This window comes from Sciurus carolinensis, chromosome 12, assembly GCF_902686445.1.
Source record: "Sciurus carolinensis chromosome 12, mSciCar1.2, whole genome shotgun sequence".
NCBI lineage: Eukaryota > Metazoa > Chordata > Mammalia > Rodentia > Sciuridae > Sciurus > Sciurus carolinensis.
Window position 1 is genome coordinate 41,338,378 of NC_062224.1, and position 14,411 is coordinate 41,352,788.

The following is a 14,411-nucleotide window of genomic DNA, read 5'->3' on the forward strand; positions in this document are numbered from 1 at the left end:
CCTTGGCAAACATGCTAATGGAGGGGAAAGAAGTCAAGTGCACCCAGCAGGTAAAAAACTGGAAGCAAGAATTTGGAGGATTAGTTTCAATCACTCACATTTCTATATTCATGTATACCCTGCTTTCGAAAGAAAAGGCATGGCAATTTCATTATCTTTTCTTTGTGACATATTATGACTTCCCAGACGCTTTATATTGATGCTTCAAAATTTGAGGGGGCAGGCAAAGAGGTTATGAACTGCTTTAAGAATCTGATAAAAGCTATAGGCCCTCTGATCCCTATAAAACTATGTATCTCCTAAGGTCCCTGTGTGATACCTCTGGGGACATGAGCCCAGCCTATGAATATCTTTTTCACTGCATTTTGTCCAGATTTTCAAGGGGCAAGATATACAATATTATGGCTCTAAGTCTTATGAATACACAGCTTTATTGTCAAGTATTTCAAGATCTGCAAATACTTAAAGGCAGACATTCTAAGAATCCTAGGAAAGATCTCTGTGAGGTCAAATACATCACTCTTATTTTCATTACGAGGACTGATGGCATACTTATTTTGATAATTTACCTATTTCATCATTCCATACCTCGTGATAGTTTTCTTTACTAAAGGAAGAGGCACTTACTAAGAAGGAGAGGAGGAGTGGCTATAACTTTCCTGGTAACAGAGCTTGCCATGAGGCATGGGGTGGGGGTTGGGGGCTAGAGACAGTCAGTTGCACCTGCTGCTCAAGGCAGTGACAAAGTATCTCAATGGAACACCTTCCACCTGGCCACCAAGGGAGGGGTGTACTGCTTAGAATGACCAAGGGATGGGAGGTAAATTTTTGAAAAACTTCTAAAATTAAAATGTTAAGTTTCTCCTTTCTTTGAACTCCCAAAAAATGTGATAGTGATTGTGCAGAGCAGGCAGATAGCTTATGGAAAACAATTATGTGTTCATTTAATTGGAATTGAGCTACAGAGAAACAGCAATTTGGGAATGTAAAGGAAATTAAGAATTAGAAATTAAAAAGAAGTCCTTTCACTTGAACCTGTGTGGTGTTTGCTATGGCATCATTCACCCATCTCTTTCCATTAGTAACATAGTTTAGGGACTCTGGAAAAACATTTGGGACAGTGTATAAATGCCAAGTAAAGTTCGTATAATTACACACCAAACTGAGCACTGTAACATTTTCCACATATTTCTAAGTAGGAACACAATACAAGAAGCGTTTTACCCATCAAAGATACAGTTATTTAAACTCTTTATACCATATAGTCATGAAAAACACAGGAAGACAGCTTCACTTACATGGTTAATGAAGAGACTCTTGCGTTTTTCTCTCACTGTGAAAACAAAAGATGCAACAGAAATGTTACATGCCTGTGTGCCAAGGTCTGGCAGGTTGCTGAGGACTGGGCCACTATGTTGTGGACCCATTCTTCCACCAACCAATATACCCAGTTGCTTACTCAACAAATATAAGAATAAGAGACCTGCATGAATGCAGACCTGAACTTGGCTAACAGAAGAAATATAAATTCAATTAAACAGCACCCTAACAAAATAACCAATTATAAAATCAAATAAAGGGTAAATGATTTCCATTCAATAAATAAAATATTTATTAATTAGTAAATCGCATAAAACTTATATGCACCCAATAGTTTAAGATGATTAACAAATAACAGGACTACTTATTTCTAACCATTGGACTCATAAAGATCCATATTATATTAGTAGACTAAAAATAACAACAATATCCATAACAGCATTAATGTACATGACAGCTGATGTATATCACAGAAGTGTTCTTTATCATGGAAACTGACTTCTCTCCATGATGTGTGCTGATAACAGGGTTGGGCTTTCATCGAGCAGGTCTCCTGGAGCATCTTGCAGCACCCCCTCTTCCCAGGGAGGCAGATGAAAAAACTCAACAGTAATAAACACTGCTCTGTCTAACAAGATTGCTTCTCACCCTGCTGTCTGCACAGCCTGGCTTATACTAAGTGGCTCAGCTGCCAGCACCCCAAAGCCTCAGTGTTTGTTAAACAGGCCTTCAAACCCAAGGATGCAGAAGGGTTCTCCCAGGAATTCAAAAGAGATTATAGTAAAGCTAATGTCATTGAACTTTTGCATTTTCTTTCTTCAAGGAAGTTTTTGGGATACACACTAGTCCACTTTATGAGTAGTTCACTGAGAGGATATAAAGAACAGGCTTCCTGCAAGGGGGATGACATTTTAGGTGGCTACCTCAGTGTATCTAAAATCATAGGGTGCAAATCCAGCTTATCATCTGAGGAAGGCTTATTTTGCTTCTTTGTATCTTTGTATCTGCAGTCCATATCCCAAAAGCAGATAACCTTTAGTTTTCAGAAGTTCTCTGGCTAATCTGTCAGAGGGGCCTAGAAATTGTTTTCCAATCCTTCATATGCAATTCTCAGATTCACAAGGAAAACACCTGTCTTTTCCTTAGGAACCCTCAGGAGCTGAGGATGTAAACTCAGTGTTAGAGCACTTACCTAGGCATGTTTCAGAACTGGGGGGAAAAAAATCCCATACTCTCTGGCATGACTGCCATTGCCTTCCTATCTCAAAGATATCTGAGATACAAAAGCCAAAGCTGGTCTGAGGATACAGTTGGTTTCATTAAAGAGAGAGACTAAGGGATAGAAGGTGTCTACACCTAGGTGTCAGAAGGATTATCTGCAGGTGATCAGTCGATTAGCTTACTCCTGTCACAGGATAGGAAGATAAGCACCAGAGTGCTAGGTGCATAGGCCACATCTAAGGTCAGACGAACACACACAGACCACAGTGATAGAGGAATGTGTCTCTTAATGTTGCATGACTACTTTCTACCTAACTCCATGTAAACACCCACACATGAACCCTAACAAAAGAAAAATGAGGTGTGGCTATTAAGAGCTGGGTACGCAGGTACACGTGTGTGAATGTATGTGCACGTGTTTTCCTTAAACTAATTCATTACTATCCTACTAGGCATGTAGCCAGAAATACAGGTATAATGACATTGCTGTGGTGATTTCCCATTTACTAAAGGGTTATGGAAACACTCCACATGGGCCACAAATCTGGAAGAGTTTCCAGAAAATTTTGTAGATGACATCTAGCCTTTCTCAGAGGATCCCAGCAACAGACTTTATGTCTTCCAATTACAGGACCCACCTTTAGGTCACCTCAACCTTCTACACTATTTCCTGCCCTCCAGCAAACAATGCCTCAAGGAACAATTTCCTTTAAGAAATACTAGAGTTTCTTATAAGGGTACTATTTGAGAAGATTAAACATTATTCAAGCACCAGTGAAAGGGATGGAAAATAGTCCAGACTGAAACAGTTCAGACAGAAAGTTATACCTAAAAAGCTTTACAACACACTAAAATAAAACCATAGTAGACAAATAGAAATATTATAAAAGTGTATGCTATCCTTGGTACATTACCTACAAGGATCAATCTCAGGGATGAATCAGACCATTTCCATGAATTGGTTCCAGTTAGAATGGTAAAAAAACCGAAGTACACAAAGACTATTATAAAAACACTTAAGGTTAAGGTATCCAAATCTGTTACAGAATCTTTTAGGCACTGACTGCTTTCAACCATATGAATTTCTACATGCTATCCTATTTACCTCAAAGCAATTAGGCTTGCTGAATCTGATCTGAAACCTAGGGCTCACAGAACAAATCAGGTCTGTACTTTCCTCTGTTACTTTGTAGTCCCTCCTAGAGGGCCTTTGCAAGTCTGCAGAGTCTGAGAGATCTTTCTATACATGCATCCTTTGATTGGTTGGTTTCCTTTTAGAATCTTCCAAGCCTCAAATGAACCACCAGTCTCTACAAAGAGAAGAATAATTCCTACTATCCATGTTCTGACTAGGTGGCCCATTTCTCTGACTTACTACCTGCATCAGAACATCATAAAACACTTCAGGATAAGATTACTGTAGCTGAGCTAATTCTCTCTCATTATTAGGAGTTTGGCTTTAATCATTTTTAAGACCTCAGTATTTTTGGTTTCTAAAAACATATTCATCAAAATCTCTGGAGTTTTCAAAGTTCCCACATAGTTGAGTGCACTAATAAGTCATATTTTGCTTTGTTAGAAAAAAACAAGCAATAAATTGATGTGGCTCATTAAATCTTATTTTTCTTGGGAGAAGACTGTGATACCCTTTGATCCAATCTATAATAGTTTGTTAAGAGGATTTTAATTGACTATAGCAATAGTACATAATAATTTAAACAAAAAATGTACTACTGGCTTTAAAAGTCACTTTTAATGGCTACTAGTACATTGCACTAGTACAAAACACTACCAATGGCATTAGTTTTCTCCAGATAAAATAGAAAGCTAGAAGTAAGTAGAAGTGTTTGGGGGGGACAAACAAAATTTCACTTAAGTTGCTAGGAAACACTACCTTGCCACAATATCACAGCAGTAAAATTTCTTTAGTCTTAAAAATACAAATTTTTGGAAAAATCTAGTTCTAAATTATTAATAAGGATCTGTTAACATTCTAAATGCAATTTCAGCTAACCTCTTTTACGGATAGGACTTTAAAAATTGCTTTGGTTTCCTATCTTCCTTTTCTAAAACAGACCTTCCAGTGGCAAGTGTCAGCCACAAAGAGGTCCTAATATACTACCTAATCCAACATCTTTCTCTTAGAGATGAGGAAGCCACCCACACAGGTTCAGACAAGGAGTGACTAGACGGGGTAGGAGAGAAACAAGGAGGGTTTGCTAGACTCCTCCTGGGGCTCTATCCTCTGCACTACTCTTCTTTTAGAAGCATCAGTGATGGTGGAGGTCCCCATCTGCATGAAATTAGTTCTTCTTTAAAAACAGAATGATACTTAGGATCCAATATAAACAGAGCTAAGCTATGCTACAAAGAAAAATTACTTAGCTTATGAATTACTCTGGATGTGAAGAACTGGAAGTCACACAAGCCAGAGGCTTCAAATCTGATGTAAAGAATTATGGCATTTAATTTGGAGATGTGAAACTGGGTGCTGAAATAGCATAGCTAACGTAGATTACAAAAAGCTGGTTCAAAAGAAAGGTTCTTACTCCCCTTTTTTTTCCTGTGGATGACAGATCAATAAAATTTTTCTCACAATAAGTTTGAGATTACCACACAATTCCTGCAGGTTTCAATATTGCAGTGGATTTGTTCACTTAATTCAAAACACAACAAATGAGCCCTAGTTTAGATACCAAAGTTCCTGCCTCCCTGAGCTCATAACCTGACAGGGAGGTCATGAACACAATGAGCAGGACACAAAGTGCACTATGGGAGGACAGCACCCCACACTTCCCTGAGCAAGGCATCCTGGTGAGGTCATTCCCATGAGGCATACCTCCTTCAATTCAGGAAGTGATCTCAGGACTGCCAAAAGGACATGTTTATTTCTAAACTCAGCACTGAAGAACAGGACATTCTGTGCATTCAAATGGAAATCTAAATAGTAGGGCAGATGAGACAAGGAAAACAAAAGGAAAAAATTTAATGTCTAGGGCAGATCCAGTCACAAACAGGAAAAAACTCCAGGGAAGGGAACTGGAGGCAGATGCTGGACATAGGAGAAGCTACTCACAGAACAAGTGTCTGTCTAAGCTGCCAATCAACCTTAGGATATTTTCTGTTTCCCATAGAAACAAGGGATTTCTTCAGAAGCATAAAAACTTCAATTAAGTGAGATTCTTTTAAAACTATTTGATTATAAAAGAAATGCATGCTTATATAGAAAATTTGGAACATACTGAGCAGTAAAAGGAAGAAAATACAACTACAAATGAAATAAAAACTTGGAAAATACACAGATACATAAAGAAAAAAAAATTAATCCAACAATCCAGAGGTTCACTAGTCAAATTTTGGTATGTATCTTTCAAGTCTTTTCCCGATGTATACTTATCAGATGTATTATATGCACTAGTGTAAATGGATGCAATCATATGTAAACACACCAAGAAATATGCCCATTCTTCTATTAGTGTGTTAGCACTTTCACTGCTTATATATTATTTCTTTAAAACATAAATGTACTAATTCTTTGTATCATGTATTATAATACTTCCCCCACATAACATAAAGGTGTAAGGGAAAAAGTCAAGCAATTCGATGCACACCACTACTGCAACAGAGAAGTATGCAGACTCAATGGGGGCAGAGGACTGAGGGATAGCTTCTAAAATGAATCATATTTATTTTCCCAGAGCTCCTGAGTGTATCAGGTTATGCCAAGTGCAACTAAATGAAAAGAGTAGTAGGAAAAATTTAAAGTTGTTTGTTACATCTAGTAACTTTTTTTTTTGGTACTACAGAAACTGCAAAAGTAAGTAGCTCCTGTAACTTTCACAGATCAAGTAGATTCCAATTCTTTACTGTCAATAAAATTGAAGGAGAACAAGACTGAATTGTAGCTGATTATTAGATATTATTTTAGAGATTTCTGACATATAAACCACAGAGTAAAATAATTCAGTGATATTACTATAACAAAAGTCCCTCTATTCCTGTTTATGTAGGTGCATGAAGTTCCTCAGCAATACAAAAACAAAGGCGTTGATGGTGAATACTGCCCTCATCCCAGAACTAAGTAATATTCAACCATAGAAGCTTTTTTTTTTTTTTTTTTTGGTGCTGAGGATCGAACCCAGGGCCTTGTGCTTGCAAGGCAAGCACTCTACCAACTGAGCTATCTCCCCAGCCCCGAAGCATCTTAATAAGCAATGTTTTTTCTAAAAAAAATTCCACTTTTAGTTTTAATACTCATTAAAATTTGAATATTTATATTCTGATCAACTGAGTAGTGGTAAGTATAATAATATATTTTAACATTTTGAGCCTTATAACTGTCAAAAATAAAAAAAGATTGAATTTAACTCCATATTTTTATGAGAAATATGATATTATGAGAAATGATTTTCAGAAATCAAAACACATTACAATAAAATTCTGTGGAAAAAGAATGAAAATACAAAGTTCAAGATGAAAATGGAATGATATGAAATTTCCCATGGCTAAAGAAGAGCATGTTCATAATATTTTGAAATGACTTGGTGGATATCAAAAGACTACAGTAATTAAAGTTCTTTTGAAACTTATTTTTAAAGGATAGTTTTATTTTAAAATATTGTTTATAATACATCAGAAAGTATATCCTTTGATAGGATGAAAAATTTTAACATTAAAACAAAAATGTTTGAGGAAGTTCATAGTTTCTCAAAATTATTTTCAATGGTATGTAAGCAAAGGGAAAAAAGAATGAAAATCACTGATATTTAAGAGCTTTGGTTCCTATGAATGCTTCAACATCTGACTTCCTTACAGAGCCTGACAAGCTCCAGAGGAGACACACAGAGGGACAGACCAGGAACTAGAAAAGGGCATCCCAAAACTCAGTGTGCATGAAGATAATAAAGACAGCTGGGAAATTGTGGGTGAGGGAAGGGTAAGAAGCTCACTGGACTGGACCAAGGAAAGAGATCTCTGGCACAAAACATGCTCCTAAATGCCAGATAAAAGGAACACAAGAAGGTTGGTCCTCTTCCTATGCTAAAGTTCAACTGTGCCCAGGATCAGACACATTCTACACAGAATTGGTCATAAAACATTATTTCAATTTTAGTATTTCTGAAAGAATGTGCAAAGAAATTCATGGCTCTTTTTTTTTTTTTTTTTTTTGGCAAGTTGGGGGGCAGGGGACAGTTTACCAGGAATTGAACTCACAGGCACTCAGCCACACGTCTCCAGCCCTAGTGTGTGTTTTATTTAGAGACAGGGTCTCACTGAGTTGCTTAGTGCCTCACTTTTGCTGAGGCTGGCTTTGAACTCTTAATCCTCCTGCCCCAGTCTCCTGAGCTGCTGGGATTACAGGAGTGTGCCACTTAACCCAGCTCATATTTTTATCTCTGAATTTTTTGTTTCTACTTTGGTTTTAAGCCACTCAAAGATCAGTTTTTATTCCTTAATTATTTCTAAGGATTCTTGAGAAACACAGAATTCTGTCATATACCCAGGTATGCCTGTACGAGCACATGATTTAATTTTTGTCCAATTTCTTTTTCAAGACAAAGGGCTTCTAAAAATGATACTAATGAAAAAAATGATGCAAATTGGCTATTTTCTCCTAGTACTTAAGCATAAGCTCTCATATCTTATGAACATAATAAATTAAAATAGGTATAGAAAAGATGCAGACATCAGGAACTACATGCAATTCTTCCCTGCAAGCAAAAGTGATCGCATAAAAAGCCAAGGCAGGTCAAGCGAATTAATTTCTCTCCCCTCTGGCAATTTTCTCCACCCTGTGAGGAACCCTTGGTCCCTTCTTTGTTGAATGGCTCTTTTACAAAAGAAGTCTGCAATGACATCTTATTTGTGCAAAGAAATGACAGAAAGGGCAGTCACTCTGGCTTTGGATAGAATACCCCTAACTTCAGCCAGCTGGAAGGGTCTAATTAGCAAGCACTCTATTATCATTCTGTTTTGCTGGAGTTTCCAGTATCTTTTTAAAGAATGAGAAAAAGTTACCAAGTCCAGCCTAAACCTCTTTGATATCCAGACGGAAAGGGAAATTAGCAATCAAGAAACTCTACTTATTCCAGGTAACATCTAAATCAGACTAATGAACAGGTGGTAGGTGGAACACATGGCCCACAGAGCTTGTCTGTCCATCAAGCATGGAGAAGGAAAGAGGTGGAGGGGACTGCAGAGGAAAACAAGCTGCAAAATCTAGAGAGCTACAAGGCTGTGGACCTAAGAAGTAGCTGCCCTAACATAACTGTCATCACCCCACACTCAAAGACTAAACCACTAAAGTACATGAACCTGAAGGAAAGAGAAGTTACCAGATTCAAAGGAAAGGAATCTAACAGATGCTGTGGGTCTTGCTGTCTTGGATTATAACATTTCTTCCAATTATAACAAAACTAGCATGGGTGGGTGGGTGAGTGGGTCCCACAACTGTGAACTGCTCCAGTACTGTTAGAATATGGGGTCATGCAATGGAAATGAGAATTTATCCAAGTGAAGAACTATAACAATCAAACCAAGAATGTTTCCTGGCTCTGTAATTTTTCCTTCTTTCAACCAGTTGGGCTGGCACATCCACAAGCACTGAGGGAAGCACAGGGAACACTGTCCCTTTCCCTCTAGGAGCTAGTGGGTGGCAGAGACCAGGAAATACCCCAATTTGGTTCTGACTATAAAGCAAGCATTCACAGGCTGCTGTAGGAGCTCACCAAAGGCCTACTTAACCTGAGGGGTCAAGGAAACCTTCACCAAGGAAGTGATGGCAGAAATGAGTCCTGAAGACAGAAATGAGCCATGTGAAAGACAGAAGGGAAATCCAGGCAGATGCAAAGAAGCAGAAAGCAATGGTCATATTTGAAGAACTGCAAGAGCACAGAAGCATAAAACGAAGAGAAGAAGTAGACTGGGAAGGAAGGCAGAGGTTGGACCATGAAGGGCCTTATATTCTAGACTGAAGTATTTGCAACTTTGTTCTAAGGCAACTGGGAACTAAAAAACTAAGTAAAAAGTGACAAAATCATATCTGATTTATACAAAGTCCCTTCACCTAGTAGCAACACAGATCTAGGTCTGGAGAGCATAAGGTCAAAGTTGAGGAGACCAACCTAGGGGGCTGCTACAGTAATCCAAGGGAGAAATTTTGAGCCCAACCTAAGGGAACAGCAATGAGAATGGGAAAGTCAATAAGATTCAATGGCTATGTAAGAGGTAAAACTCAATATACCTTAGATAACCTACATGCCATGGTATGCTGGAAAATGTTCAAAAAAAGAATGCTCTTATTTGCAGCATTTACCAATTTCTGTGGTATAAGTAAGCCCAGCATGGTATCACTGAAAGTGGAGCTAGGAAGATGTGTGAGCAGTGCAAAGTCAGCTCCAGCACAGGTGCCTACATGAGAGAAGCAGGCAGAGTCTAGAAAAATGCAAAGCCTTCTCTGGTTTAGGGACCCAGGCAGGGTAGGAAATGTAGGAAGTTAACTGAGTTCCTAAGTTCCCTTTGGGACATATTGAGTTAGAGGAAACTGTGACCTTCATTGTAAAGATGTCCAGCAGGCAACTGGATGCACTGGTTTTAAACTCTGCAGAGAAACATCTGGTGGGACATTATAGCTGAAATGAAAGTCACAATGAACTGTGTAAAGACCAAAACAATATGAGGGTGGAAGAAAGAATCCTGGGAAATACCAAAATTAAAGGGATAAATGGAGGAAAAGAAGCTTATTTCTCAGAAGGGTGCCTGAGAAGGAACTTACAGAAAGGGAAGATTTCTTGGAACCAATTTGCCAAAAGCCAATTCATCAAACAGTCAATTCGTCAAAAAAATTCAATTACCAAAGTTACATATTTTAAAGACCTATTTATTTTCTTTTCTTTCCCCGCTTCCTCTCTTCCTTCCCTCCCTCTCTCCCTCCCTTCCCTCCTCTCTCCCTCCCCCCTCCCCCCTCCCCCCACCCAATGTTAAAGATCAAACCCAGGGCCTTGCACATATCAGGCATATTCTACCACTGAGCCACATTCCCAGCCCCCATCTATTTCTTTTAACTATGAATAAAGCAATTGTTTATTAGATAGACATTCTCAGCAAATTGGCCTGGTTGAAGACAGGAAGTCAATCGGGCCATGGTGGTGCACACCTATAATCCCAGCATCGGGAGGCTACGAGAGGAGGAGAGTAAGTTTGAGGCCAACCTCAACAACTTAGTGAGACCCTAAGGAACTTAGTGAAATCCTATCTCAAAATAAAAAGTAAAAAGCATTGATAATATAATATAGCTTAGTGGCAGAAGACCGCTAGGTTCAATCCTCAGTACCACCAAAAAAAAAAAAAAAAAAAGAAGAAGTTTTAAAAAGCTTGACGTGGGTGGTGGCGAGTGCCACCAGAGTGGTCAATATATGGGAGGGAAAATGTCCTCCAGTAACCTTACTACCCACACTCCACAGAACTGTGATGGGGTGGAAAACCTCAGTAGGAAAGTGAATGGAAAGGAAAAGTAGGTATGGTACAGAAGCTGTCACTAAACACAGGAGTAAAGGAAAACTCCTTTTTTTAAAGGGGAAAGAGCATTTGTGATTTTTCTTTTCATTTGTAACATGTATGTTCACAGTGTATTTACACATTGAGTGGAAAGATCCAGCATTTTAGATATTAAAGCAACAAACTAAGGGGTTAGAGTAATCAATGCCTAGTGTTCCAGAAGAGGAAGAGGAATGAGATCCAGAGGACAGAGGAAGGAGTATGTCCCTACGCTATTTCTGGAAGGAGTATGTCCCTAAGCTTCTTCTGCTAGGTCACTTCCTTCCACCTAGAGGTCCTGATATAATTATCCTGATATATCCTGATATAATAATCCTGTTAGAATATTTTTTGAATGATGCAGGTAAGTACATTGAGTTCTTCTGACCTTCACTTTTCATTGTCCCAAACTCTAATCCTCACTATTATTCTCCTTCCCTTGTAATATTCTACCCCTCCCAATGGCCTCCCATTTAACCGGGGGGGGGAAATGTGGGTTTTATGTATCCAATACATTCAAAATTGCCTTCACAAGTATTTGATGCCTATACTAATTTACTCTTACTCTTGAAAACATTTATTTTTTTGTAACCACACCAAAGTTTTTCAAGTCAACTCAGTGGCCTGCTTAATTAAAGATAACCAGTATCACATCAGTATTATATCTTGCCAAAATTGTTAACCTAATCATTATTAAGAAGTTATCAATTTGTTATGAACTTACTATTTTAAACATGTTTGGCTATCTTCTAGTCACTTCAGGATCTTCTCTAAACTAGAGCTAAGCAACTTGCCAAAAAATCGAGAACAGAATCTACCGGACTTCCATATCATAAAATAATATCCTGGTCATTATATAATTATATGCCATTCTTTTCTATAGGCATACTACCAAGATTTATGACCACTGTACCGTATAAATTTTATCCTATTTCCTCTTTGTAACCAAGGGCAGGGAACAGTGAGAGATAAGCCAGAGGCTAAAAAAAAAGAATAACCCCTAGGAGGAATCCTAAACACATCTAGGATAAACCACAAAGATCCTAAGCTCTGTAAGAACAAGCTGATAAAAGCTTGGCAAAAGGGCTTGGGTTGTGGCTCAATGGTAGAGCACTTGCCTAGCAGGTATGAGGCACTGGGTTCGAGCCACAGCACCACATATAAATAAGTTAAAGGTACTGTGTCCATCTACAACTAAAAATATTTAAAAAAAAAAAAAACCCTGGCAAAAAAGAAAACATCTGCTACAAGTGTAGAGAGGTTCAATTCAGTCATGTAGGCAAAACAAGAGAGTGGTGCTTTTACTTAAGGTTTACATCTTGCTCTCTTTTATATACTGTCCAATGTAACAAACCTGTATGATCTTTTGAGAACTGATACAAGTTATCAGTTTTTAAAGGTAAATTTCTGACTCAGAGTAAAAACTCCTGCTACAGAATGTATATAGAGATAATCAAGCTAACTGGCAAAAATCAAGTTAGTTATTTCAAATGGTAAATTCTAAAAACAACTCATTACAAAAGTAGAAACACAAAAGGAATCACCATTAAACACATACTTCAGGGTCAGTAAAAGGCATACTATTTCACATTGAAAATGGAAAATCAAGATGTAGGCTAACTATAAACATGAGCCTTTTTGTTTAAAAAAACAAATTAGTAACCTACCGTCTGTCTGAGATTTACTGAGGAATATTGTGCTGGCCCGAGGATGATCTGAAGGATTGAATTCCATGTTCAAATCTTTAAAGAAAGAAAAAAAATATATATGAATAACCATCTGATAACTAAGGACAGCCAAGATTAATTTTCAATTTTTTTCAACCTTAATTGCTAATGCATTTCAATGATTCTGGGAACCTCGTTATTGTTAATAGATTCCTTTGGTTCAATTGAAAACACTATTCTTTAGAAATGTGAAAAGAGTCCTACATAAAAATTAGACATCCAGGCTGGATGTCTCAAACTCCATTTTATTTTTAAGAGTATGTTCTACACCCAAGAGACCACAAAACAGAAGGACCAATTATTATCTGCAATTATGGTGAGTTGCACTGCAACAGGTTTGTCTGAACTCTATCTGAAGTCCATCTGAACTCCACTGTTAAGAGGTTCCTCATCAAGGTGATTAAAACAGGATATCTCAACTGGGTAGGTTCAATCAGCATCCACACACCCTGCTTAGTTAAAATTATTTTGGAAAGCAAAACTTATCCCTTAGGGTAAACACTGCCTATTGGCCATTTGTAGGCCTAATCTGGCCACACATGTGTTCTCTTTGATCCATACCTTGGAAAAAACAATTCAGGTCAACATATAAAAATCAAGAGACATCAAACACACCACAAGGAAAAAAATCCCTATTTCCACCTTCTCTGAAGAAATCAGATCACTTGGTGAGGTCACACCCTTCAGATGGTACACTGGACTCCAAATCCTCAGGCACCAGTCCTCTCCCATTTCTTGACACTCCACAGCACCCCTTACTTTCCTTCTTTCCCACTCCCAGGCACTTGGTTTTGCAGCAGTCCCTGAATTAGAACAATCTTCAAAGGTTAGGGCCTTGTCGACTCAGAATCACACTACAAAAGAATTTTTCAGTTAAACACAAAAAAATAAAGAAAACGAAAGTAATAGCAACAAGAAGCTCAATCTGATTCTACGAAAAGACTGGTTAAGCAAGCCAAGAGAATTAAGTTAGGGAGGACAAAGAAAAAAAAAAAAAAAAAAAAACACTGGAATGTCAGAATGGTCTTCAAATCAGCTTATATCATCAAAATGAAAACTACATGAGATTAAATTATTTCAATGAATGTTTAAAAAACTAATCAATACCAATGAAAACAAATGGTACATAACCTTAATTTAAATAGCTAATGAAGTCAAAGATAAAAGAAAGGAAAAACAAGGATGGTCACATGAACACCGAAGGCAACACCAAATCACTTATCCTCAGCAAACCTCTGACATGACATAGTGTTCCCACATCAGCGGATCACTTCCTGAACTGTACTTCCTAATTTCTCACTGGAACTTGATTTAAAAAACACCTACTGAATCTTTGTTTTGTGGGGGAAGGGCACTTGGGGTTGAACTCAGGGGCACTAAACCACTGAGCCACATTCCCAGCCCTATTTTGTATTTTATTTAGAGACAGGGTCTCACTGAGTTGCTTAGTGCCTCCCTTTTGCTGAGACTGGCTTTGAACTTGCAATCCTCTTGACTCAGCCTGCTGAGGGGCTAGGATTACAGGCTGTGCCACTGAATGTGGCTCTACTGAATCTTAAAACACATGCTACATCAATTATCTGGTTCTTTTGGTATCACATAACTTGT

General features: G+C 38.0%; 1 protein-coding gene across 1 annotated transcript in view; it reads right to left on the minus strand.

Annotated features, from left to right (window-relative positions):
* Positions 1-14,411, minus strand: part of Ccny (cyclin Y) — a 229,068-nt gene that overhangs the window by 57,818 nt on the left and 156,839 nt on the right. The window contains exons 2-3 of the mRNA XM_047520181.1: positions 12,744-12,818; positions 1,299-1,333 (exon numbers count right to left, since the gene is read on the minus strand). Coding sequence (XP_047376137.1) covers positions 1,299-1,333; positions 12,744-12,818 — 110 coding nt within the window. The remainder of the gene's footprint in view (positions 1-1,298; positions 1,334-12,743; positions 12,819-14,411) is intronic.